This window comes from Somniosus microcephalus, chromosome 5, assembly GCF_052327205.1.
Source record: "Somniosus microcephalus isolate GS21.2 chromosome 5, FLI_Smic_1.0, whole genome shotgun sequence".
Taxonomy (NCBI): Eukaryota; Metazoa; Chordata; class Chondrichthyes; order Squaliformes; family Somniosidae; genus Somniosus; species Somniosus microcephalus.
In genome coordinates, this window is record NC_140991.1 from 117,029,120 (window position 1) to 117,055,998 (window position 26,879).

At 45.0% G+C, this 26,879-nt stretch overlaps 1 protein-coding gene across 10 annotated transcripts in view; it reads right to left on the reverse strand.

Annotated features, from left to right (window-relative positions):
• Positions 1–26,879, reverse strand: part of tns3 (tensin 3) — a 532,570-nt gene that overhangs the window by 134,891 nt on the left and 370,800 nt on the right. For all 10 annotated transcript variants that reach the window (XM_085988093.1, XM_085988094.1, XM_085988102.1 and 7 more), the window contains 2 exons: positions 8,815–8,944; positions 7,878–7,943 (listed from right to left, as the gene is read on the reverse strand). In XM_085988093.1, the coding sequence (XP_085844219.1) occupies positions 7,878–7,943; positions 8,815–8,944 (196 nt within the window). The remainder of the gene's footprint in view (positions 1–7,877; positions 7,944–8,814; positions 8,945–26,879) is intronic.

Genomic DNA, 26,879 nt, shown 5'->3' on the forward strand with positions numbered 1-26,879 from the left:
CCCATCGTTCCTGCAATGAAGAAATCATTGAGCAGCACGCCCGGGGAACCGAAGAAGGTTCGCATCTGTGGGGACTTCAAGGTAACTGTGAACCCAGTCCTGCACACAGTACAATATCCACTTCCACGGATAGAAGATATTTTCGCCTCACTATCTGGAGGGAAACGCTTTACAAAGATTGATCTGGCCCAAGCGTATCTACAAATGGAGGTGGAAGAAGCATCTAGGAAATAACTCACGATAAACACTCACAAAGGCCTTTACCAGTACAATCGACTGGTATTCGGGGTAGCATCAGCCCCGGCTATTTGGCAGAGGGCGATGGAACAAGTCCGGCAAGGGATCCCGGGGACCCAGTGTTATTTGGACGACATCCTGGTTACGGGCGAAAATGACAGTGAACACCTTGCCAACCTGGAGCAGGTGCTCACGAGATTACAGGAATATGGGCTACGAGCCAACCGCCCCAAATGCGAGTTTTTCAGGAGACAAATCTGGTATTGTGGCCACATGATTGATGAGGAGGGGTTACATAAGTCGCCAGACAAGATTGAGGCTGTAGTCAAGGCTCCAGCACCGGAAAATGTGTCGCAACTGAGGTTGTTCCTCGGGTTGGTGAACTACTACCATAAGTTCTTGCCGAATTTATCTACAATTCTGCACCTACTGAACACCCTGCTGCAAACTGGAGTAACATGGAAATGGAGTGATGAGTGTAAGCGTGCCTTTCAGAAATGTAAATGCCTAATCACTTCAAAAGAAGTATTGGCCCACTACAACCCAACACTACCGATTCGGTTAGCATGTGATGCGTCTCCCTATGGCATCGGAGCGGTGCTGTCACACAAATTCCTTGACGGTTCAGAGAGGCCAATAGCCTTTGCGTCGCGCTCGTTAACCTCAGCCGAGCGTAACTACGCCCAGATTGACAGGGAGGCCCTCAGCCTGGTGTGGGGGGTGAAGAAGTTCAATCACTATCTGCATGGGCAGAAATTCACCCTACTGACTGATCATCAGCCCCTGGTCTCCATTTTTAACCCAACGAAGGGCGTTCCGGTGATGACGGCGCAACGGCTGCAAAGATGGTCACTTTTTCTAGGGGCACATCAGTACAACATAGAGTACAAGGGTACGAAACAGCATGGAAACGCTGATGGGCTGTCGCGCCTACCGTTGCCTACGGTAGAGGAAGCACCTGCAGTGGACCCTGTTGAGATATTCCATGCGACCATAGTCGAATGTCTACCTGTTACAAACTCAAGTATAGAGAAGGAAACCCGAAATGACCCGACACTCTCTCGGGTCTATGATTTGACGGTGAAGGGATGGCCAGCACATGGCGACTCACTGTTGCCAGCATTCTCGCCAAGGAGAGAACAGCTGTCAGTGTGCCGGGGGACCTTGATGTGTGGATCCCGAGTGGTAATTCCACCCAAGTTGCGAGATAGAGTGCTCAATGAGCTTCATGAGGGTCATCTGGGAGGGGTAAAAATGAAGAGCCTAGCCAGGGCGTTTGTGTGGTGGCCGGGAATCGATAAAGAAATTGAGGATATGACCAAGAGATGCACAGGATGCCAGAAGGTCCAAAACGCTCCACCACAGGCCCCGCTACATCCATGGGAGTGGCCCTCATCTCCATGGCAACGGGTACACATTGATTTTGCTGGTCCATTTATGGACTCAATGTTCCTAATCGCTGTGGACGCCCATTCGAAATGGCCAGAGGTCATCAAAATGTCCTCCACCACCACGGAGAAAACTATTGCAGTCCTACGGACCATCTTCACCAGGAATGGCTTGCCAGAACAGATTTGCTCCGACAATGGGCCACAGTTTGTGTCAGAGGATTTCCGGAGGTTTCTGAGGAATAATGGGGTGAAGCATTACACATCTGCCCCATATCATCCAGCCACAAATGGATTGGCTGAGAGGTTTGTTCAGACCTTTAAAAAGGCAATAAAGGCAATGCATAATGACGACATATCACTACAACACAAGGTGGATAATTTCTTGTTTGCTTACCGGAATGCAACGCATGCAGTCACCAACCAAGCTCCAGCCATAATGTTCTTCAACCGAAGGCTAAGATGTTGCCTGGATTTGCTCAAACCAAACATAAGACGAGATGTTGAGGATAAGCAATTCCAGCACATAAATGAGAAGCCAACCAGGAGCTTCAAGATAGGGCAACCAGTCTTGGCCCGCAACTACCGAACAGAAAAATGGCAGCCAGGAACGATATGCACACAGCAGGGACCACTAATGTACAAAGTGGACGTTGGAGAGAGCATCGTGAGACGCCATGCTGACCAGATTCTAGAGTCACAGGAACAAGCCAAACCCATACCACGAGCAGGTACACCTGGTAATCAACCCGAAGTACAGATTGCGTCTACCTCAGAAGCAGTGGTATTGGAAGCTGACGAACCAACCAATGACCATGAGCCAGAATCAACTCCGCCGCAAGAACAGGATACTCGAGAAAGGCGCTATCCAGTCAGGATCAGGAAGCCTCCTCAAAGACTGAACTTATAAATGATTATTTCAGTTGATGTATATAGTACAGAGAAAATTGTAATTGTAATTAGTTATTATTTAGTTGTTAAATGAATGTTATGTACTGTTTATCTAAAATGGGAGGAATTGTTGTGTATGTACCTTTAAGAGAAGAACTGATTCTATACTGCAGTACCGGCAGTGACCACCCCTGTATATAAAGCCATAGCAGGCTTCTGTACGTCAGTCTTGAATTACTCTCTGTTCAGTAAATACCTGTTTTATTGTTCTCCTGCAGTCTGAGTATTGTTGATCCTCGGACACTACAGTTACGTTTGGTACCTCCCAATCCACGGGGACCGTTCCAGAATCTAGGGAATTCTGGAAGATCCTCTGCTGGCTAGTGTGATACTACCACTGTATTAAGTGGGATGGTCAGTGATTCCACAGTGTTCATTCACAACTCCTCCGATAATGAAGCAGCCCATGCCAGGCACAGCAGGACCTGAATATGACCTGGACTTCTTGTTTGTAAGTCCCACCCTACCTATCCAGTGCAGTATTAGAGGAAAGAGTGAGTGTCAGTCATTAAACTGTGAGTTGCAGCCTAGCGGAGTAATATGCACATTCTGGGAGCTGGTCTCACCAGTGTGACATGCTCAGAATAACAATGATGCACTCTGGGAGTCTGCTTGATTGAGCCTCTGCATTGGCAGGCTTGGGGAATTCAACACATTTCCAAGTCCGAGGTTTCTAAGACAGAGCCAAGGCTCCTACCAAAAACATTCATGAAGACATTTCAAACATGCAAAAGTTAATTCTTACAAGTAAATTTACAATGTTGCTGTGAATCTCTTCTTTATATCTTATTATGTTAGAAATCTTATTTTTGTTGCTTTCTCAGCCACCTCAGCAGAAGGTAAGATGGTATTTCCTGCTTCCTTCAATCTTTTGAAGCACTTGTATTTTCCCTCCTTGCTATTTTTAACTTCCCTATTTAATTATATATGGTATATTTTTAATTTGCATCTTTTTGGATATATCTTGAAATGCCACCTAATAATGTTTGGACCTTTAATGTATTGTCAGAATTTGTTCAACCATTGTTGCCATCATAGATTATGACTTTGTTGTTAAGACCTTTGAGGAAAATGTCTTTCCTTGTTCCACACTCTAAGGCTCCGATGATAACTGCCTCCACCAGGTGTCAGTTACCCCCACTGATCCTGCTTCCTTTCTGGCATGTCCCCGTATTAACCTGCTCTTTTGAGCAGGCGAGCGGGAATCCCACAGGAAGGAAGTGGGTTTCTACTTTAAATATGCAGATCGGGTCCGATGATGCCATCAGGACCCAATCTGCAATATCAACTAGAGGCCTGAGCAGGGGGCTGGGGGGAGGAGTGCCAGCTCCCCACTCAGGCAAAACTTGCCGGGAGCCAGATCCCAGGCCAAAATGGCCCAGCAGGTATGTTTAAAATGTATTCGTGTATTTTTCTTGTGGACCTTAGCTTCCCTTGAACTAAGAACATAAGAAATAGGAGCAGGAGTAGGCCATACGGCCCCTCGGGCCTGCTCCGCCATTCAATAGGATCATGGCTGATCTGAATCTAGACTCACGTCCACTTCCCTGCCCTCGCCCCGTAACCCCTAATTCCCTTATCTGCTAGGAAAATGTCTATCTCCATTTTAAATTTATTTAATGTTGCAGCTTCCACAGCTCTCTAGATTTACTACCCTCTGAGTGAAGAAGTTTCTCCTCATCTCAGTTTTGAAAGGGCAGCCCCTTATTCTAAGATTATGCCCCCTAGTTCTAATCTCACCCATCAGTGGAAACATCCTCACCGCATCCACCCGATCAATCCCCCTCACAATCTTATATGTTTCGATAAGATCGCCTCTCATTCTTCTGAACTCCAATGAGTAGAGTCCCAACCTACTCAACCTTTCCTCATACGTCAACCCCCTCATCTCTGGAATCAACCGAGTGAACCTTCTCTGAACCGCCTCGAGAGCAAGTATATCTTTTCTTAAATATGGAAACCAAAACTGCACGCAGTATTCCAGGTGTGGCCTCACCAATACCCTGTATAACTGCAGCAAGACTTCCCTGTTTTTATACTCCATCCCCCTTGCAATAAAAGCCAAGATTCAATTGGCCTTCCTGATCACCTGCTGCACCTGCATACTAACTTTTTGTGTTTCATGCACCAGGACCCCCAGATCCCTTTGTACTGTAGCACTTTGCAGTTTCTCTCCATTTAGATAATAACTTGCTCTTTGATTTTTTCTGCCAAAGTGCATAACCTCACATTTTCCAACATTATATTGCATCTGCCAAATCTCTGCCCACTCACTTAGCCTGTCTATGTCCTTTTGCAGGTTTTTTATGTCCTCCTCACTCACTGCTTTCCCTCCCATCTTTGTATCGTCGGCAAACTTGGATATGTTGCACTCGGTCCCTTCCTCCAAATCGTTAATATAGATTGTAAAGAGTTGGGGGTCCCAGCACTGACCCCTGCGGAACACCACTAGTTACTGATTGCCAGCCCGAGAACGAACCATTTATCCCAACTCTTTGTTTTCTGTTAGATAGCAAATCTTCCACCCATGCCAGTATATTACCCCCAATCCCGTGATTTTTTATCTTGATCAGTAATCTTTTGTGTGGAACCTTGTCAAATGCCTTTTGGAAGTCCAAATACACTACATCCACTGGTTCCCCTTTATCCACCCTGTATGTTACATCCTCAAAGAATTCGAGCAAATTTGTCAAACATGACTTCCCCTTCGTAAAACCATGCTGACTCTGTCCTATTAAATTATGTTTATCCAAATGCTCTGTTACTGTTTCCTTAATAATGGACTCCAACATTTTGCCAACCACAGATGTTAGGCTAACTGGTCTATAGTTTCCAGCTTTTTGTCTACTTCCCTTCTTAAATAAGGGTGTTACATTAGCAGTTTTCCAATCTGCCGGGACCTTTCCTGAGTCCAGGGAGTTCTGGAAAATGATCACCAATGCATCCACAATCCCTACCGCCACTTCCCTCAAGACCCTAGGATGTAGGCCATCAGGTCCGGGGGATTTATCCGCCTTAAGTCCCATTATTTTACTGAGTACCATCTCCTTAGTGATTTTAATCGTGTTTAGCCCCTCCCCCCCCCCCCATTGCCCCCTGTTTGTCCAGTGTTGGGATATTTTTAGTGTCCTCTACTGTAAAGACTGATACAAAATATTTGTTCAGCGTCTTTGCCATCTCCATGTTCCCCACCACTAGTTTCCCAGTCCCATCCTCTAAGGGACCAACATTCACTTTAGCCACCCTTTTTCTTTTTATATAACTGTAGAAACTCTTGCTATCTGTTTTTATATTTTTTGATAGTTTACTTTCATAATCTATCTTCCCTTTCTTAATTAATCTTTTAGTTATTGTTTGCTGGCTTTTAAATGCTTCCCAATCTTCTATCCTCCCACTAGATTTGGCTACTTTATATGCCCTTGTTTTCAGTCGAATACTATCCTTTATTACTTTACTAAGCCATGGATGGCTGTCTTTTCTTTTACTCCCCTTTTTCCTCAGTGGAATATATTTATCTTGAAAGATGTGAAATATCTCCTTTAATGTAGACCACTACTCTTGTACCGTCTTACACTTTAATCTGTTTTCCCAGTCCACTTTAGTCAATTCTACTCTCATACCTTCATAGTCTCCTTTATTTAAGCTTAGTACGCTGGTTTGAGATCCAACTTTCTCACCCTCAAACTGAATTTGGAATTCAACCATATTATGGTCACTCATTCCAAGGGGATCCTTTACTAGGACATTTTTTATTAATCCTGTCTCATTACACAGGACCAGATCTAAGATTGCCTGCCCCCTGGTTGGTTCAGTTACATACTGCTCAAGGAGCCCATCCCTAATACACTCTATGAACTCTTCCTCAATGCTGCCATGCCCAATTTGATTAGTCCAGTCAATATGAAAGTTAAAATCCCCCATGATTATAGCTGTTCCCTTATTACAAGCCCCAACTATTTCCTGATTTATACTGGGCAACTGTCCCCCGTGGCCCCGACTGCTGCAAGACATTTGCCGCCCCTGCTCCAGTCTCTCAGCCCCCACCCCCTCCCGATCACGGCCCAAGCCCCACTAACTGCCGGGGACCATCGCCACGGTGCCCAGCTGCGGCATCCTGCTGTTAACTTGAGCTCCCGCCCGCTGGTCAGGCTGTCAACCTTGCCGGCTGTCAGATGGGAGATTGCAGCATTTTATTTAAATGAGGTCCTGCCGTTAAGATTGGCAGTGCCTCCACATCCCTGGCCGTGCTGGATTCTCCGGACGATTACATCCACCCCCCCCCAACCCCACCCTCCCAATTAATATCGGTGCCAATTGTCCTTCAAAACCATCCACAGATAAGAAAAGCATAGAACGAGAAAAGATGTGAGGGAGTCCTTGTTCAAAAGTGCGACACAAATGAAGCAAGTGTTTTGATTTCTGTGAATGTTTGACCAACTAAACGAAGCATTTTTGTCTCTGGTGAATTATTTATTGGATTCTTTCTTGCTGGTCACAACACACACAGCGTTAAAATTAAGTATTGCTTGATGTAGCTGCGGACAATATATATTACAGTCTGGTATGGAAAAGGCACCGATATGCGGATGTTACCTGTTTATTGTGGTCATTATGGCATCAATTGGATTGCTCCTGTAACTATGAGATGGACATTGTTCTTGGATAGGGATCTACCTAACAAGTCAATCCAAGTATTGGGAACATATCAGTGGGCCATGTATCCTTGTGAAGGGTAGATCATGTCTGACTAATCTAGCTAAATGTTTTGAAGAGGTCACTAACAAGGTGGACAGAAGGCATTTGATAAGGTGCTGTGCAAGAGATTATTAGCAAAGTAGAAGTGCACGGAATTGGAGGTAACCTTGTGACATGGGTTGGTAATTGGTTGGGAAGTAGGAGACTACTCTAGTTGTACTTTTTTCCTGAAGGCAGGGTTAAGGCACATTGTTACTGCAGAGCAAGTGGAGCTTTTCTCTGCACCTGAATTATGTTACACCTGGAAGTGCTCAATGTTGATCCTTTTTAAAAAGACTGGGGATAGTTTCCATTTCCCACCACTGGCATCTCTTGGCTTATTGGGACTTCTCTTTACGCCCACCAGACCTAGTTCACGTACCTAACTCCTGTATTTTATGAAATCAAATTACATAACCTTTCACGAAATGGTTTAGCACCAACAATGGCCACCACTTGACAATAAATTCCATGCCTTCTCTTGTTCTGCCTTTCTGAACATAACCTTAAAATCAGCTCCGAAATGAATCGTGCTGAGGAAGAAAAAAATTAAATAACTGTACAGACCTTGTATTTTCTCTGGATTGGCTGAGAATACCAGCTCAATCTTCCCATATTCAGGAAACCGGTCATCTAGAATAAAATTGTAAAATTAAATAACTGTTAGAGCTAGAAATTTTTATTATTTGGATTTGGAGGAACTGTTGGCATTCGTTTTAGTCTAATTAGCACCATTACAAAAATCTAAATTTAGATCTTTACATGTCATCTAAATGATGAGCTGAATACAAATAGCATCTTTGTGTCTACGTTAAAGGTGCTATATAAATGGAAGTTGTTGTTGTTCTCGTGATCTTTGAGCAGGAGTAAGCATGCAAGGTGAGAATCTCCCTTTCAGCGAACACTGAGCATCACTGTAAATTATCTTTATATCTGGCTTTTTATTTTTTTTAAATTCATTCAGTGCTTTTTTCAATGATTAACAATGATTTTACAACAGAAAAGTATGAAGCCACATAGCTTTAAACTTTTAGATCAATACATCATCTTAAGTTTTATACACGTACGTGGTATTTGTGTATTTTCCCATCTTCTCAGGCCTCCCCACATCATATACCATTCCTACACTGTGAGAGAGAGGAAGCTACAAAATGCTGTCAACACCCGTGATTCACTTGCATGCTCTATTTAACAGAGTTACGTGCTTAAATCGCAATCATGAAAAAAACTGGCAAAAATCATGAGACTTGCAAGTGAATCAAGAGCATTGGTATCAGAGGTGACTTGGTCCCAGGTCTCTGCCAGTGCTGCTCTGTAATTGGCTATTGGGAGATGTGCAAAAACAAGCAAGGGTGGCAGGCCCTCCAATTCTCCTCTTTCTGGTGGGGGAAAGTCCCCCCTGACTGTTGAGAATGAAAGCTCACAGTTAACTACTGTTTGACCTTTAGTCTGTAGTTAATTGACAGGTACAACTGGCGATAGTATAGAGATTCAATCAAATTACCTTTATTGGCATTGTCAAGGTCCTCCTTCCCAAACACAAACCCAAAACCCTGGATAGAGCCAGTGTGAAACTGAAGTCGGAATATGACGTCTCTCGTTGCAGAACGGTACTTCTTGTGGTAGCATTTAACCTGTAATCAATTAATTTTCTCACGCTGAATATGTAATACCAATGTTAAAATTATTTCAAAATGTAACTGTAGTATGCACAGTGATATACAGAAAAACAAAGGTCATTAATGTCTATTAGGCTCGTCTCAAAAGCTGAAAAACATCAAATAATATACTCTCCCATAGTGCTCAATTGCTTCCCCAGACAGACATCCCTCCAGTTCCCTCTTGAGTTCACTCAGATGATCTGCCTTCCCAAGCAGTTCACACTACATATTTACCACCCTCTGTGTAAAGTAATTAAATCTAAACTGTCGGTTCAATTTTCCTCTTCAGAGCTTCAGTCCACGTCCCCTTGTAGAGATTGTTACTGTATCAAACATTACTAGCGTTCAACTTGTTTATATTCCTTAGGATACTCTACCCTCAGCTATTTCTTCTCCCACGTAAACATTCTCAATTTCCTCAGCTTCTTCTTGTAGCTTGGGTGCCCAACCTTCAGGTATCAATTTAGTTGCCTTCTGCTGTCCCTCTTTCAGAGGTAAATGTTCCTACTGTGGTATGGCAAACAGAATTGCATAAATTACTCTACATAAGGCCAGGCCAATGCTAGTCTATGCAATTCATGATCACTCCTGGGATCTAGGCACTAGCTCTCCAACTATCCACCTAATGATGCAAGAAAAATTGTATTTAAATAGTAACTCTAACGTAAAAAAAGTGCCCGTCTGTGAAGTACCTCAAGACATATGGGAAATGGACGCCGAGCCAAGAAATGAGAAAGCAGGAAGGACAACCAAAAGCTTAAATGAAGAGATAGGTTTGAGGAGGAGAGAGAGGTGGAGAGACAGAGTGGTTCTTTTCACCGCTGCACTGATGATTTTGGCAATGTATCACACACTTTTCTTAATCACAGGTATGTACCATCACTGGTAACCTCAGAGAAATTATCACGTTTCAACTTAAAAATTAAAAGTTTGAATCCTTTCGACAGGGCAGAATGGGAGAAATTTCCCCTTGTTTTATGTGATTGATGAGAGGCATTCCTGATGGTGCTGCGTCATATCAGAAAGAGTTTTTAATCGCATTTCTGAAATAAGTCAGTGGGTAACACAAGTACAGGTCTAAAAATGGCACACAAAGTACAACCAAGCTGCTCACTCAAACTTAGTATCAATATTTCAGAGTGGACAATTTGAAAGAAAGGAACACACTTTGTTTACTGGGCACACCCTGTCCCTGATCTATACATTAGCGCTATCATTTGCCCAAAAAGAAACAATTTTCTCATTCTATCAACATATTGGTGGAACTTATTCAGACCAGGCAGCTTAAGTAATAAGGCATTAGTTCACAAGTTTCAACTATTGCTAGGACAGGTACAAACATGCAATAAATAAAAAAATCAGGTTATGATTTTAAAAGCCTCCAATGAATATTTCACCCTGAACCTAGCAATATAATCTTCAATTACTTTTGTAATCAGTTATAAAATTGTTGAATCACTAAACTTATTGAATCACTAAGCATTCCACACTGAAGATTCTCCACTATGTTCACATTCACCTAAATCTTATCAAGTCTGAGGTTATATATAAAAAATCATGCGAGAAGAAAAGGTTTCTTTGTGCCTCTAGTAATGGATTCACTGAAGTTTGCTCCCCATGACTGCCAACCCCTGTCATGTTTTGTCAATCAGTAATTCTAATTTTGCAAGCAGTCATGATACCAGGTTTATGTGCATTCTGGTATGTGTTCCTGCTACTGCCATATCTCATATCTCCATGCTCTTGTGAAACTGTTGCAACTCAGCATTGTGACACTACAAAGATTGTGATTGATTAGACTACAAACATAAATCTTGGTGTTTGCTTCCAAAGCCAAGACCATAAATCATCTGTAAAGCCTCCAGAAAGCATGGTATACCTTCTTTCTGGATCTACACTTTCAGGAATTTCATCCTAATTGGAAACAGGGAGGACTGTTGGCAATCCCTCCAGCGATGAAGGACCACTTCCAGTAACTTCACATTATATCACAAACAGAATCACAAATTACATTTTCTATCTTGGAAAAGTATCCCATTTATCCTTGAAGGCTAGTGGAAAAGGGTTGGGAGTTTATTAGGTCTCCTTATGGCAGAGTTCTCCAAATCTTTTTGTCTTAATGAACTGCTGCACACCATGAAGCTTTGCATAACTAATGACAACACAAAAAATGAAAATCATAGACTACTATCAATTTGGAGCATAAAGCTTGCAACTGTTGAAAAATATATTTTTTAAAAATGCGGAAATATTTGTTATTTAATGCAATGTGTTTTTCTCATCATTTTACTGGCCACATTTCTCAATTATAATGATTTTCTCCTAACTTTAGATATTTACATATCAAAATAGCTGAATTATATTGGCAATAGTTATTTTTGAAGATTATTCCTTTTTAACAGCCACAATTTCACCTTTGTCCTTTACCTCACCCTTGCTCAAACTTAACATTATCGGTGCAACTTGGTTTCTCCAAAGGCTTCCTCACCAGCTTGCTCAGCTCTACCTTTTATAAACCCTAACTTGTCCAAACTGCATGAAGCCTCACAGTACGTCCCATCACCTCGGTCTTTGTGACTTCCATTTGTAATCTAACTCCCCAAACCCTTATCCTCGTTTATAAATCCTTTCATCCTTGTATTCCAGTTCATGCTTCTTGGTCTTCCAAATCTGACCTCAAAAGTATCCCCTGTTATTTTTAAAAATTCAGTCTCTGGATGTGGGCGTCGCTAGCAAGGCCGGTACTTATTGCCCATCCCTAGTTGCCCTCGAGAAGGTGGTGGTGGACCACCTTCTTGCAGTCCACGTGGTATTCTTTGTAGCAGTTTGATACAACTGAATGGTGTGCTAGGTTACTTCAGTGGGTAGTTAAGTGTCACAAATAGGCCAGACTGGGTAAGGTTAGCAGGTTGCCTTGATGAACAAGTTGGATTTTTACAGCAACCGGACATCTTCATGGTGACTTATACTGAAACTGGCTTTTTATTTCCTGATTTGTTTTTAAACTTCTCATAGAAACATAGAAGATAGGAGCAGGAGTAGGCCATTCGGCCCTTCGAGCCTGCTCCGCCATTCAATGTGATCATGGCTGATCATCCAAATTCAGTACCCTGTCCCTGCCTTCTCCCCATATCCCTTGATCCCTTTAGCCTCAAGAAATATATCCAACTCTTTCTTGAATATATTTAATGAACTAGCCTCCACCGCCCTCTGTGGCAGAGAATTCCACAGGTTCACCACTCTCTGGGTGAAGAAATTCCTCCTCATTTCAGTCCTAAATGGCTTACCCCTTATCCTTAGACTGTGACCCCTGGTTCTGGACTCCCCGGCCATCGGGAACATCCTTCCTGCATCTAGTCTGTCCAGACCTGACAGAATTTTATAGGTTTCGATGAGATCCCCTCTCAATCTTCTAGACTCCAGTGAGTATAAGCCCAATCGACACAATCTCTCCTCATACGTCATTCCTGCCATCCCAGGTATCAGCCTGGTGAATCTTCGCTGCACTCCCTCCATGGCAAGAACGTCCTTCCTCAGGTAAGGTGACCAAAACTGCACACAATACTCAAGGTGCGGTCTCACCAAGGCCCTGTACAACAGTCAAACTGCCATGGTGGGATTTGAACTCGTGTATATGTGCTATGCTTTAGTGAAATGTACAGTGGTACATGTGAACAGATGACTGCCAGAATTTTTGCTAACATGTATGTGTGAATGGAAAGTACTGGGTGAGCATGTATGTAGCAGATGGTCTAGATGCAATGTTCCCTTTAAGCTGCGTAGCCGCACAGCACTCCAGGGAACCCGCGCAGCCGGCTATTCAATGCAAAAACCGCATACGTGCAATAATTTGAATGGCCTGCGCGACGCCAAACAAAATTACAGGGAACATAGTCTAAATGTCTGTAGTATAATCACTGTACCAGACTCTGAGCAGAGGCTGCAGTACAGTATAGTGGCCACCTTCTGATCAGCTCAAAACCAGCCTGGCAGGAGTGCAGCGCAAAACCCACTGTGGTGTGCACGGAAGTCCAATCACATATGCATGAATGCAAAACAGCCCACATCATTTTAAAATGGCCGGTTTTCATTTATCAAAGATACTGAGCAGTCACCCCGATTGTCCAGTTCAGACCAGACATGTGGTCATCCAACAATATAAACGTTGGACAGAAATTTGAATACAAAGGGTTTTCTTCTAACTAAAAAAATTAATACAAGACAAATGGGTAAGATGTATATTTTGCAGGGTTATTTTTGGTGAAATTACACCAAAATAATTGAATATTCAATTCACTAAAAATATCTGTAGAAAGAGTGTAGCAAATTTGTATTGAAAATGGCAAAACAGTCCCAATTCTGATTTGCCTGGGATGCCATGATAGTAAGCAGTCTAAGATACTAATGCAGTGGGTACTTCTTTGCAGGTGGGGTTTAGAGTGTTGTGAAGATGACAAAGGAAACCTCTGCACTACACTGAAACCTTCTTGTCTAGGTGCCTTGGGACGTTTTACTACATTAAAGATGCTATATAAATGCAAGTTGCTGTTGTTCTTATTCCTAGTACGAAAGTGTCTGATGCCTCTGCCGTTGCGTGCAAAGCAGCAACAATTCCCAGTTCCTAAAATGGCTACTCATGATCTCAATCAATACAAATACATTTGCACACACAGAATGCTCAAAGTATCTGTGCACAGCATGTCATACTGGCTCCTCCAGGGATCACCCTTTTGTCTGCGCAGGCAAGGTGAAGTATTCTTTAACAGCACAACAACCAAAAGACACAAAAGCATCTACAATACATTTAATTTTTCTGACTAGAACAGCTGGAAGGCTACTGACTGATAGCAAATACAACATGCTCTTTCACAAGTCTAAATTCAATATTTATCTTGCACTGAACTCTGACTTTATCATTAGTTGCACTGAATGCAATGGGCTGATAGGACATTGACTGCGAGTTTGAACCCTCATTCTGTACTGGATAGAGGTACTTTGCCAAAATACACAGCTAAGGTAGCACTGATCTCTATTATAACATAAGGCAGAGACCATTTTTTTTTAAACTGAGAAACCGAGGTCAAGATCCAGGATCCACAATCAGGACACCAACAAGATTGAAAGGAGCAGTAGAAGGGATTATGAAGTAAATCAGGAAGTTGTTACGAGGTGACTGCAAGCTTGTATTTCAAAAGGTCCTTGTAGTAACCTGGGAGGTTATGAGTAACCTGATCCACCAGGTGGTGCTGTGGCAATTGCTCTCCTGAGTTAAGTCTGATCTGTACTGGTTGTACTCTTTGTTTTTTCTGCCTCATGGCAGAAGCTTTTATGTGCTAGTGTTGATTAAACCATGTTAAGGAGTTAACCTGTGTCTGTCTCCATCTATGGCCACCTCAAGATACCACATATGGTGACGAGAATAAAGGACGGAAGAGTTTTGGAGTATTCGGAAGAGGTGCTCGGGTTGGTTAGCAAACTAGTTGGAAAAGCACAAGGCTAGGCCGCGGGAGTCGAAACGGAGTTTGATTTTTTGGCTGAAGTGACCGGACTCCAAGGATGGCAGGAACGGTAGGCTCCGTGGCACCTTTTGACAGCAAGTCGCAGTCTTGGGAGGAGTATTGTGAAATACTGGGCCATTTCTTTATGGCAAACGAGGTGGACAGTGCTGAAAAGAAAAGGGCCATTTTACTGAGTTGTGTGGGAGCGCAAACCTATACACGGATGAGGAATCTGCTGAGCCCGGAGCGGCCAGGAGAAAAATCTTTTGACGAGTTGGTGAGTCTACTAAAGAATCATTTCAATCCGAAACCTAGTGAAATAGTACAGAGATGGAAATTCAATTTGAGGATTAGGAGGCCGGAAGAAAGCGTTACTGAGTATGTGGAGGAGCTTCGGAAGCTCGCACAGGACTGTAATTTTGGAAATGCGCTCACAGTCATGTTAAGGGACAGACTAGTATGTGGAGTTAACGACGACAGTATACAGCAAAGGTTGCTGTCAGAAGAAGGATTAATGTTTGAGACGGCACTTAAAAAAGCACAAGCCATGGAGATGGCTAACAAGGACATTAAGGACTTAAACAGTATGAGCAAGGAGAAATGGAGTAAACCAGTGGGAGGAGCTGTTTTCAAGATGGAAGCTGGCGCGAAAAGTCCACCAGTCGGGGTTGGGGATTGCTACCGATGTGGCGGGACGAGCCATTATGCAAAGGACTGCAGGTTTGCAAAGACAAAGTGCCACAATTGTGGAAAAATAGGGCACTTAAAGAAAGTCTGTAAAAGGGCAGTGAGTGAGAGAAGCAGTGCTAAAGGGGCAAAGCATGCTAAAGGGGGGAGGGAGAAGTACACAAAGCGGGCAAATTACATACAAGAGGAAGAGTCTAGTGAGGAGGTTTTCACTATATACAGTATAGACACTTCAAGGCCCAACGTACCCCCTCTCACTCAGTATTTGATAGTGAACGGAGGTCAAGTAAAGTTTGAGATTGACACCGGATGTAGTGTAACCATAATGTCGCAGACTGAGTACGCCAAGCTATGGGGGGAAGCAAAAGTACCAGAGCTAGGTACATGCCCCATTAGTCTCAAAACCTACACAAGGCAGAAGGTGGACATTTTGGGGGCGGCCGAAGTACAAGTGGAACACAAAGGAGTCATCAAAGAGCTTACGGTGGTAGTGGTAGCAGGGTCAGGGCCAAACCTGTTAGGGCGAGGGTGGATCAGTGAGTTGAGTGTGGACTGGCAGGCAATGAATAAAATGGAGGACAGTACAGAGGCACTGCAAGAAGTGCTGATGAAGCATGAGTTAGTGTTCAAGGACAAACTGGGCACCTTAAGGGGAGCCACAGCCAAGATTCATGTAGCCAGTGATGCCACGCCTCGTTTCTTTAAACCAAGGTCGGTACCTTTTGCAATGAAAACCAAGGTTGAGGCGGAACTAGATCGCCTGCTAAAGGACAAAGTAATAGAACCAGTGAAATTTTCAGACTGGGCGGCACTAATAGTCCCGGTATTGAAGCCCGACGGTAACGTAAGGGTGTGTGGTGACTATAAGTTAACAGTGAACAGAGTATCATCACTGGAACAGTACCCCATTCCGAGAATGGAGGACATGTTAACATCGCTCGCTGGGGGAGAAAGATTCAGCAAACTGGACATGAGTCATGCGTATCAGCAGATATTGCCAGATGAAGAATCAAAAAAGTTTGTCACGGTGAACACGCACAAGGGGCTGTTCACGTATGCCAGGTTACCATTTGGTGTCAGTTCTAGCCCAGCAATATTCCAACGGACTATGGAGGGCATTCTGCAGGGCATTCCAAAGGTGGCCGTGTACTTAGATGATATTCTGCTAACAGGAAGTGACGATCAGGATCACTTAAAAACACTGGACAAAGTGCTACAGCGGCTGGAAGAGGCGGGGCTATGCCTGAAACGGAGTAAGTGTAGTTTCATGGAGAAGGAAGTTACATTCCTGGGACATCGGGTGGATGCCACAGGCCTCCATCCATTACCAGGGAAAGTGCGGGCAGTGCAGGATGCACCGGCACCCACCTCAGTGACTGAACTGAAAGCCTATCTAGGGCTCCTGAATTATTATAACCAGTTTCTTCCAAACTTATCGATGCTGCTGGCACCCCTGCACAAACTGCTGAGAAAGGAGGAGCCATGGCATTGGGGGCCAGAGCAAGCGAAAGCGTTTCAGCAGTCAAAGGAGCTACTTCAGTCCAGCAGGGTGTTAGTGCATTACGACGAGAAGAAGGAGCTGATAATGTCCTGCGACGCATCACCCTACGGACTGGGGGCAGTGTTGGCCCACCGCATGCCAGATGGAGCGGAAAGGCCCATCGGGTTTGTTTCACGCACGCTCACAGCTGCGGAAAAGAACTATTCACAGCTTGATAAAGAGGGGTTGGCCATTATATTTGGAGTAAAGAAATTCCATAAGTACATATGTGGGAGGAAGTTTGTAATCAGTACTGACCACAAGCCTCTTATTAGCTTACTGAATGAGATGAAAGCGGTGCCTCAAATGGCATCACAGAGAACAATGAGATGGGCAGTAATACTAAGAGCCTATGAATATGTGATCACGTACAGAGCCGGCAAGGAAAACGGGAACGCGGATGCTCTCAGCCGCCTGCCCCTCTCAAAATCTCCTCGCAGTACTTCCCCTGAGGAGCACGTCCTGATGCTGGATCAGGAGATCAGTCCCCTGATGACTTCAGCGCAAATCCAAGGCTGGACAGCCAAGGGCCCCGTTCTGTCAAGGGTCCGTGAGTATGTGTTGAAAGGCTGGCCAGATCACCGTGAGGGACCGGAGTTCACACCGTACAGACAGAGACAGCACGAGCTCAGTGTCCAAGATGGATGTGTGCTATGGGGAGCGCGCATCATAGTCCCAGAGCGGGGACGCTCTACTTTGATGGAACAGTTGCATCAATCGCACCCAGGAACGACTAGAATGAAAGGACTGGCTAAGAGCTACCTGTGGTGGCCTAACTTGGATGCTGAAATTGAGTCAAAGGTAAAGTCATGCACTATATGTCAGGAACAGAGGAAAGCACCTGCCGGGGCACCACTCCATCCCTGGGAGTAGCCCAGCAAACCCTGGAGGAGAATTCACATAGACTATGCGGGACCTTTTATGTGCAAAATGTTTTTGGTGCTGGTTGATGCTCACTCAAAGTGGATCGATGTTTATCCAGTGAGCTCTGCAACGACTGATGCCACACTGAATTGTCTCAGGAACAGCTTCAGCACGCATGGTATTCCAGAAATGATTGTATCCGACAATGCACAGTGTTTTGTTAGTGAAGGGAGCAAATAATTCATGGTAAGGAATGGAATCACACAATCATACTGTTGGGGGGGATGACTCACCGGGGGAAGGCAGCAGCAGCCAACTTGCTGGCACTGGGGGTGCTCCTGCTGCCCAGGAAGGGGGGAAAAGAGTGGGAGAGCAATAGTGGTAGGGGATTCTATAGTAAGGGGAACAGATAGGCGTTTCTGTGGCCGTAGACGTGAATCCAGGATGGTTTGTTGCCTCCCTGGTGCCAGGGTCAAGGATATCACTGAGCGGCTGCAGGGCATTCTGGAGGGGGAGGGTGAACAGCCAGAGGTCGTGGTCCACATTGGTACCAACGACATAGGTAAAAAGAGGGATGAGGTCCTGCAGCAAGAATTTAAGGAGCTAGGTGAAGGATTAAAGAGCAGGACCTCAAAGGTTGTAATCTCTGGATTACTCCCCGTGCCACGTGCTAGTGGGTATAGGAATAGGAAGATAGAACAGATGAATGCGTGGCTAAAGGGATGGTGCAGGGGGGAGGGCTTTAGTTTCCTGGATCACTGGGTCTGCTTCTGGGAAAGGTGGGACTTGTACAAGTCGGACGGTTTACACCTGAACCAGAGGGGAACCAATATCCTTGCGGGGAGGTTTGCTAGCACTGCTGGGGGGGGTTTAAACTAACCTGGCAGGGGGATGGGGTACAGAGTGGAGCTATAGTAGGGGGTGATTTACAGCCAAATACAGAGGAAAAAACAAGTCAGCTGGGAAGGCAGAGCAAATATGTGAAGGCAAAAGGGAATATGGCAAGGCTGGAAGGCATCTATTTTAATGCAAGGAGTCTTGCAAATAAGGTGGATGAACTGAAGTTGTTGTTGAACACATGGGAGTACGATATTGTTGCTATCACGGAGACATGGTTGAGGGAGGGTCAGGACTGGCAGCTCAATATTCCGGGGTATAGAATCTTCAGGCGAGACAGAGGGGGGTGTAAAAGGGGAGGGGGTGTTGCAATATTAATTAAGGAGTCAATTACTGCTGTAAGGAGGGACGATATATTAGCGGGTTCCTCTAATGAGGCCATATGGGTAGAACTTAAAAACAAAAAGGGGGCAAGCACTTTGCTGGGTGTGTACTATAGGCCCCCAAACAGTCAGGGGGAGATAGAGGAACAGATATGTAGGCAAATCTCAGAGAAGTGCGAAAATAATAGGGTAATAATAGTGGGGGATTTCAACTTCCCCAATATAAATTGGGATAGTCAGAGTGTGAAAGGCTTAGAGGGTGCAGAATTCTTAAAGTGCATCCAGGAGAGCTTTTTGAGCCAACATGTAGAAAGTCCTACAAGAGAGGGGGCGGTACTGGACCTAATCCTGGGGAATGTAGCCGGGCAAGTGGTGGAAGTATCAGTAGGGGAGCATTTTGGCGACAGTGACCATAATTCGGTGAGATTTAAGGTGGTCATGGAAAAAGACAAAGACGGCCCGGAAATAACGGTTCTAAATTGGGGGAAGGCCGATTTTAATATGATAAGGCAGGATCTGGCCAAAGTGGACTGGGAGCAGCTACTTATAGGAAAATCCACATCAAAACAGTGGGAGACTTTCAGAAGGGAAATAGAGAGAGTACAGCGCCAACATGTTCCTGTAAAGGTCAAGGGTGGGACCAACAAGCAAAGGGAACCTTGGATGACAAGGGATATACAAAAATGCATTAGAAATAAAAGGGGGGCTTTTGGCAGTTACAAAAGACTAAAGACGGAAGAAGCCCTAGAGGAGTATAAAAAGTGCAGGGGCATACTTAAAAAAGAAATTAGGAGGGCGAGGAGGGGCCATGAAATAACACTGGCGAGCAAAATAAAGGAAAATCCTAAGATGTTTTATAAGTATATTAAGGGCAAGAGGATAACCAGGGAAAGGGTAGGGCCCATTAGGGACCAAAGTGGCAATCTGTGTGTAGAGCCAGGTGATGTAGGCGGGGTTTTAAATGAATTTTTTGCATCTGTGTTCACTATGGAGAAAGACGATGCAGACATAGAAATCGGGCAAGGGGACTGTGACATACTTGAACATATTAGCATCGAGAGGGAGGAGGTGCTAGCGGTTTTAGCAGGCCAAAAAGTGGATAAATCCCCAGGCCCGGACGAGATGTATCCCAGGCTGCTGTGGGAGGCAAAGGAGGAGATTGCAGGGGCTCTGACACAAATTTTCAGAACCTCTCTGGCCACAGGGGATGTACCAGAGGACTGGAGAACAGCTAATGTAGTACCATTATACAAGAAGGGTAGCAGGGATAAACCAGGGAATTACAGGCCAGTGAGCCTAACATCTGTGGTAGGGAAATTATTGGAAAAAATTCTGAGGGACAAAATTAGTCTCCACTTGGAGAGGCAAGGATTAATCGGGGATAGTCAGCATGGCTTTGTCAAGGGTAAATCATGTCTGACAAATCTGATTGAATTTTTCGAGGGGGTGACTAGGGGGGTGGATGAGGGAAATGCTGTGGATGTGGTTTACATGGACTTCAGTAAAGCCTTTGACAAAGTCCCGCATAGGAGACTGGTCAAGAAGGTAAGAGCCCATGGGATCCAGGGTGCCTTGGCGCGTTGGATCCTAAACTGGCTGAGTGGCAGGAGGCAGAGGGTGATGGTCGAAGGTTGCTTTTGTGACTGGAAGCCTGTGTCCAGTGGGGTACCTCAGGGATCGGTGCTGGGTCCCTTGTTGTTTGTGATCTACATAAATGATTTGGATGAGAATGTAAAAGGTATGATCAGCAAGTTCGCAGATGACACGAAAATTGGTGGGGTGGTCAATTGCGAGGAGGAAAGCCTCAGGCTACAGGACGATATAAACGGGTTGGTCAGATGGGCGGAAAAGTGGCAAATGGAATTTAACCCTGAAAAGTGCGAGGTGATGCATTTTGGACGGACAAATAAGGCAAGGGAATACACAATGTTCCTCTGCACCCTCTCTAACGCGATCACATCCTTCCTGTAGTGTGGCGACCAGAACTGCACACAATATTCCAGCTGTGGCCTAACCAGTGTTTTATACAGCTCCATCATAACCTCCTTGCTCTTATATTCAATGCCTCGGCTAATGAAGGCAAGTATCCCATATGCCTTTTTTACCACCTTATCCACCTGTTCCGCCGCCTTCAGGGATCTGTGTACTTGCACACCCAGATCCCTCTGACCCTCCGTCTTGCCTAGGGTCTTTCCATTCATTGTGTATTCCTTTGCCTTGTTAGTCCCCCCAAAGTGCATCACCTCGCACTTTTCCGGGTTAAATTCCATTTGCCACTGTTCCGCCCATCTGACCAACCCATCTATATCGTCCTGCAGACTGAGGCTACCCTCCTCGCTATTTACCACCCTACCAATTTTTGTATCATCCGCGAACTTACTGATCATACCCTTTACATTCATATCCAAGTCATTAATGTAGACCACAAACAGCAAGGGACCCAGCACCGATCCCTGTGGTACCCCACTGGCCACAGGCTTCCAGTCACAAAAAGAACCTTCGACCATCACCCTCTGCCTTCTGCCACTAAGCCAGTTTTGTATCCAATGTGCCAAGGCACCCTGGATTCCATGGGCTCTTACCTTCTTGACCAGTCTCCTGTGCGGGACTTTATCGAAGGCCTTACTGAAATCCATGTATACCACATCCACTGCGTTACCCTCATCCACACACCTAGTCACCCCCTCAAAAAATTCAATCAAATTAGTCAGACATGATCTTCCCTTGACAAAGCCATGTTGACTATCCCTGATTAATCCTTGCCTCTCCAAGTGGAGACAAATTTTGTCCCTCAGGATTTTTTCCAATAATTTTCCTACCACTGATGTTAGGCTCACTGGCCTGTAGTTCCCCGGTTTTTCCCTACTACCCTTCTTGAATAATGGTACTACATTAGCGGTTCTCCAGTCCTCTGGCACATCCCCTGTGGCCAGAGAGGTCCTGAATATATGTGTTAGAGCCCCCGCAATCTCCTCCTTTGCCTCACACAGCAGCCTGGGATACATTTCATCCGGGCCTGGGGATTTATCCATTTTTAGGCCAGCTAAAACCGCCAATACCTCCCCCCGCTCGATGTTAATATGTTCGAGCATATCACAGTCCCCCCGCCCTATTTCTATGTCTACATCGTCCTTCTCCATAGTGAAAACAGACGCAAAAAATTCATTCAGAACCCCTCCTACATCTTCCGGCTCCACACACAGATTGCCACTTTTGTCCCTAATGGGCCCTATTTTTTCCCTAGTTATCCTCTTACCCTTAATATACTTATAAAACATCTTCGGATTTTCCTTTATTTTGCTTGCCAGTGTTATTTCATGGCCCCTCCTTGATCTCCTAATTTCTTTTTTAAGTATCCCCCTGCACTTTTTGTACTCCTCTAGGGCTTCCTCCGTCTTTAGCCTTTTGTATCTACCAAAAGCCCTCCTTTTTTTCCTAATCCATTCCCGTATATCCCCTGACATCCAAGGTTCCCTGTGGTTTTTGGAACCACCCTTGACCTTTACGGGAACATGTTGCCATTGTATGATCTCAATCTCCCTTCTGAAAGCCTCCCATTGCTCCGATGCGGATTTTCCTACAAGTAGCTGATCCCAGTCCATTTTGGCCAGATCCTGCCTGGATGTTACCAGGGCTGGAGCGCTTCAGCTATGAAGAGAGACTGGGCAGGTTGGGTTTGTTTTCCTTGGAGCTGAGGAGGCTGAGGGGGGACATGATTGAGGTGTACAAAATTATGAGGGGCATAGATAGGATGGATGCTGAGGAGCTTTTTCCCTTAGTAGAGGGGTCGATAACTAGGGGGCATAGATTCAAGGTAAAGGGCGGGAGGTTTAAAGGGGATTTGAGAAAGAACTTTTTCACCCAGAGGGTGGTTGGAGTCTGGAACTCACTGCCTGAAAGGGTTGTGGAGGCAGAAACCCTCACAACATTTAAGAAGCATTTGGATGTGCACTTGAAATGCCATAGCATACAAGGCTACGGGCCAAATGCTGGAATATGGGATTAGATTAGACAGGGCTTGATGGCCGGCGCGGACACGATGGGCCGAAGGGCCTCTATCCGTGCTGTATTACTCTATGACTCTATGACAATGAGTGGTAGGACCCTAGGAAGTACAGAGGGTCAGAGGGACCTTGGTGTACATGTACATAGATCCCTGAAGGCAGCGGAACAGGTAGATAAGGTGGTTAAAAAGGCATATGGGATACTTGCCTTCATTAGCCGAGGCATAGAATATAAGAGCAGGGAGGTTATGATGGAGCTGTACAAAACGCTGGTGAGGCCACAGCTGGAGTACTGTGTGCAGTTCTGGTCGCCTCACTATAGGAAGGATGTGATTGCTTTGGAGAGGGTGCAGAGAAGATTCACCAGGATGTTACCTGGGATGGAGCGCCTCAGCTATGAAGAAAGACTAAACAGGCTGGGGTTGTTTTCCTTGGAGCAAAGAAGGCTGAGGGGGGACCTGATTGAGGTATACAAAATGATGAGGGGCATAGATAGGGTAGACAAAGAGGAACTTTTCCCCTTAGTAGGGGGGTCAATAACAAGGGGGCATAGATTCAGGGTAAGGGGCAGGAGATTTAGAGGGGATTTGAGGAGGAACTTTTTCACCCAGAGGGTGGTTGGAATGTGGAACTCAATGCCCAAAAGGGTGGTAGAGGCAGGAACCCTCACAACATTCAAGAAGCATTTGGATGAGCACTTGGAATGCCAATGCATACAAGGCTATGGACCAAATGCTGGAAAATGGGATTAGACTGGACAGGGATGGATGGGCGGCGCAGACACGATGGGCCGAAGGGCCTCTTTCTGTGCTGTAAAACTCTATGACTCTATGTCACCTCGGCTCCATATCACCCAGCCTCAAATGGGTTAGCCGAGTGAGCTGTGCAGACTTTTAAGGAGCTCATGAGGAAGAGCTCAGGTGACACCCTGGAGACCAAGCTCAATAGAGCCTTGTTTAATTATCGTATAACACCCCAAGCTACCACAGGGCTTTCTCCGGCTGAGTTGATGATGGGGAGAAAGTTGCGGTGCATGTTAGACCTGATACACCCAGATCTCAAAAGCAAGGTTGAGACAAAACAAACAAACCAAAAAGCGTACCATGACAAACATACTAAAGCTCGCCATTTCGCCACAGGGGACTCTGTGTACACCCGGAACTTCGGTTATGGACCTAAATGGATACCAGGACTAATCCAGGACATTACAGGACCTGTGTCATACTCCGTGTTACTAGGGGATGGTCGAGGGGTTTGTCGGCATGTGGATCAGCTTTTCAGCCGGCAGCAGGGGGAACTGCCTCAGATGGAACAAAGAGCAGTAGAGGAGGCTGTTCCAGGACCCAGCACGGCTTATAAGGTGCCAGTGGACACTGGTACTGCCAGGCCACAACGGGACAGTGTAAAACCAACATCAGAGACTACTCCAATCTCAAGTGCGAATGAATCTGAGAATCCACCACAAGTGGAATTAAGACGTTCACAAAGGATTCGCAAGCAACCAGAAAGACTTATACAAACCTGTTAAATTAGTCAGGGGTTAACCATGGTTAGAGCATACTGGTTAATTAAAACGTAGTACCTAGTAAGGGTTATTGTTTAAGAATTGCATACGGTAATCTTAAGGGGGGAAGGAGTGTAGTGACCTGGGAGGTTATGAGTAACCTGATCCACCAGGTGGTGCTGTGGCAATTGCTCTTCTGAGTTAAGTCTGATCTGTACTGGTTGTACTCTTTGTTTTTGCTGCCTCATGGCAGAAGCTTTTATGTGCAAGTGTTGATTAAACCATGTTAAGGAGTTAACCTGTGTCTGTCTCCATCTATGGCCACCTCAAGATACCACAGTCCTGGAAAAGAATAAGTTGGAGCAAGAGGCAGTGCAATGAGTCATTACTCACTAAACCATTTTGGTTTCGAATGCTTTGCACTCATTTGCGCAGTTTGAATGGGATGCTAGGAAATGTCATTTTGTAATATGCCTCTAAAGTAGGCCTGAGCAGCTGGATTAAAACTGTCCAACATCATTCAAGTCAGAGGAGATTTACGAGGATGTTGGCAGAACTGGAGAATTTTAGCTACGAGGACAGATTGGATTGGCTGGGGTTGTTTTCGTTGGAACAGAGGAGGCTGAGGGGAGACTTGATTGAGGTGTATAAAATTATGAGGGGCCTAGATAGAGTGGCTAGGAAGGACCTATTTCCCTTAGCAGAGAGGTCAATAAAAGGTTGATAGGTTTAAAGTAATTGGTAAAAGGATTAGAGGTGAGTTGAACATAAGAACATAAGAAATAGGAGCAGGAGTAGGCCAATCGGCCCCTCGAGCCTGCTCCGCCATTCAATAAGATCATGGCTGATCTGATCCTAACCGCCAATCCACTATCACAGAACCATCTCCTGAATCTAACAGAATTAGACACACGAAATAGGAGCAGGATCAGGCTACACGGCCCCTGGGCCCGCTCCGCTACCCACAGGGCCATGACCGATCCGAACCTAGACTCATGTCCAAATTCCTGCCCGCTCCCCATAACCCTTAATTCCCTTTACTTCTAGGAAACTGTCTATTTCTGTTTTAAATTTATGTAATGATGTAGCTTCTACAGCTTTTTGGGGCAGCATATTCCATGGACCTACCACCCTCTGAGTGATTTAGTTCCTCCTCATCTCAGTTTTGAAAGAGCAGCCCCTTATTCTAAGACTATGCCCCCTAGTTCTAGTTTCACCCATCATCGGGAACATCCTCCCCGCATCCACCTGATCCAACCCCTTCACAATCTTATATGTTTCAATAAGATCGCCTCTCATTCTTCTGAACTCCAATGAGTACAGTCCCAATCTACTCAACCTCTCCTCATATGTCCATCCCCTCATCCCCGGGATTAACCGAGTGAACCTTCTTTGTACTGACTCGAGAGCAAGTATGTCCTTTCTTAAGTATGGACACCAAAACTGTACGCAGTATTCCAGGTGCGGTCTCACCAATACCTTGTACAACTGAAGCAATACCTCCCTATTTTTATATTCTATCCCCCTAGCAATGAAAGCCAACATTCCATTGGCCTTCTTAATCACTTGCTGCACCTGCATACTAACCTTTTGAGTTTCGTGCACCAGGACCCCCAGATCCCTTTGTACTTCAGTACTTTCCAGTTTCTTGCCATTAAGATAATAACTTGCTCTACGATTTTTCCTGCCAAAGTGCATAACCTCACACTTTCCAGTATTGTACTCCATCTGCCAAATCTCTGCCCACTTACTTAGCCTGTCTATGTCCCCTTGCAGGTTTTTTATGTCCTCCTCACTCACTACTTTCCCTCCCATCTTAGTATCATCTGCAAACTTTGATATGTTACACTCGGTCCCCTCCTCCAAATCGTTAATATAGATTGTAAAAAGTTGGGGACCCAGCACTGACCCCTGCAGAACACCACGAGTTACTGATTGCCAGTCTGAGAATGAACCATTTATCCCAACTCTCTGCCTTCTGTTAGATAGCCAATCCTCTATCCATGCCAGAATATTACCCCCAATCCCGTGATTTTTTATCTTAAGCAATAATCTTTTGTGTGGCACCTTGTCAAATGCCTTTTGGAAGTCTAAATACACTACGTCCACTGGTTCCCCTTTATCCACCCTGTATGTTACTTCCTCAAAGAACTCCAGCAAATTTGTCAAACATGACTTCCCCTTCATAAAACTATGCTGACTTTGTCCTATTAAATTATGATTATCCAAATGTCCTGTTACTGTCTCCTTAATAATGGACTCCAAAATTTTAGCTACCACAGATGTTAGGCTAACCGGTCTATAGTTTCCAGCCTTCTGTCTGCTGCCCTTTTTAAATAAGGGTGTTGCATTAGCAGTTTTCCAGTCTGCTGGGACCTTTGCCGAGTCCAGGGAGTTTTGGAAAATTATTACCAATGCATCCACAATCCCTACCGCCACTTCCCTCAAGACCCAAGGATGTAAGCCATCAGGTCCAGGTGATTTATTCGCCTTGAGTCCCATTATTTTACTGAGTACCACTTCCTTAGTGATTTTGATCGTGTTTAGCTTCTCCCCCCCTTTAGCCCCCTGTTTGTCCAGTGTTGGGATAT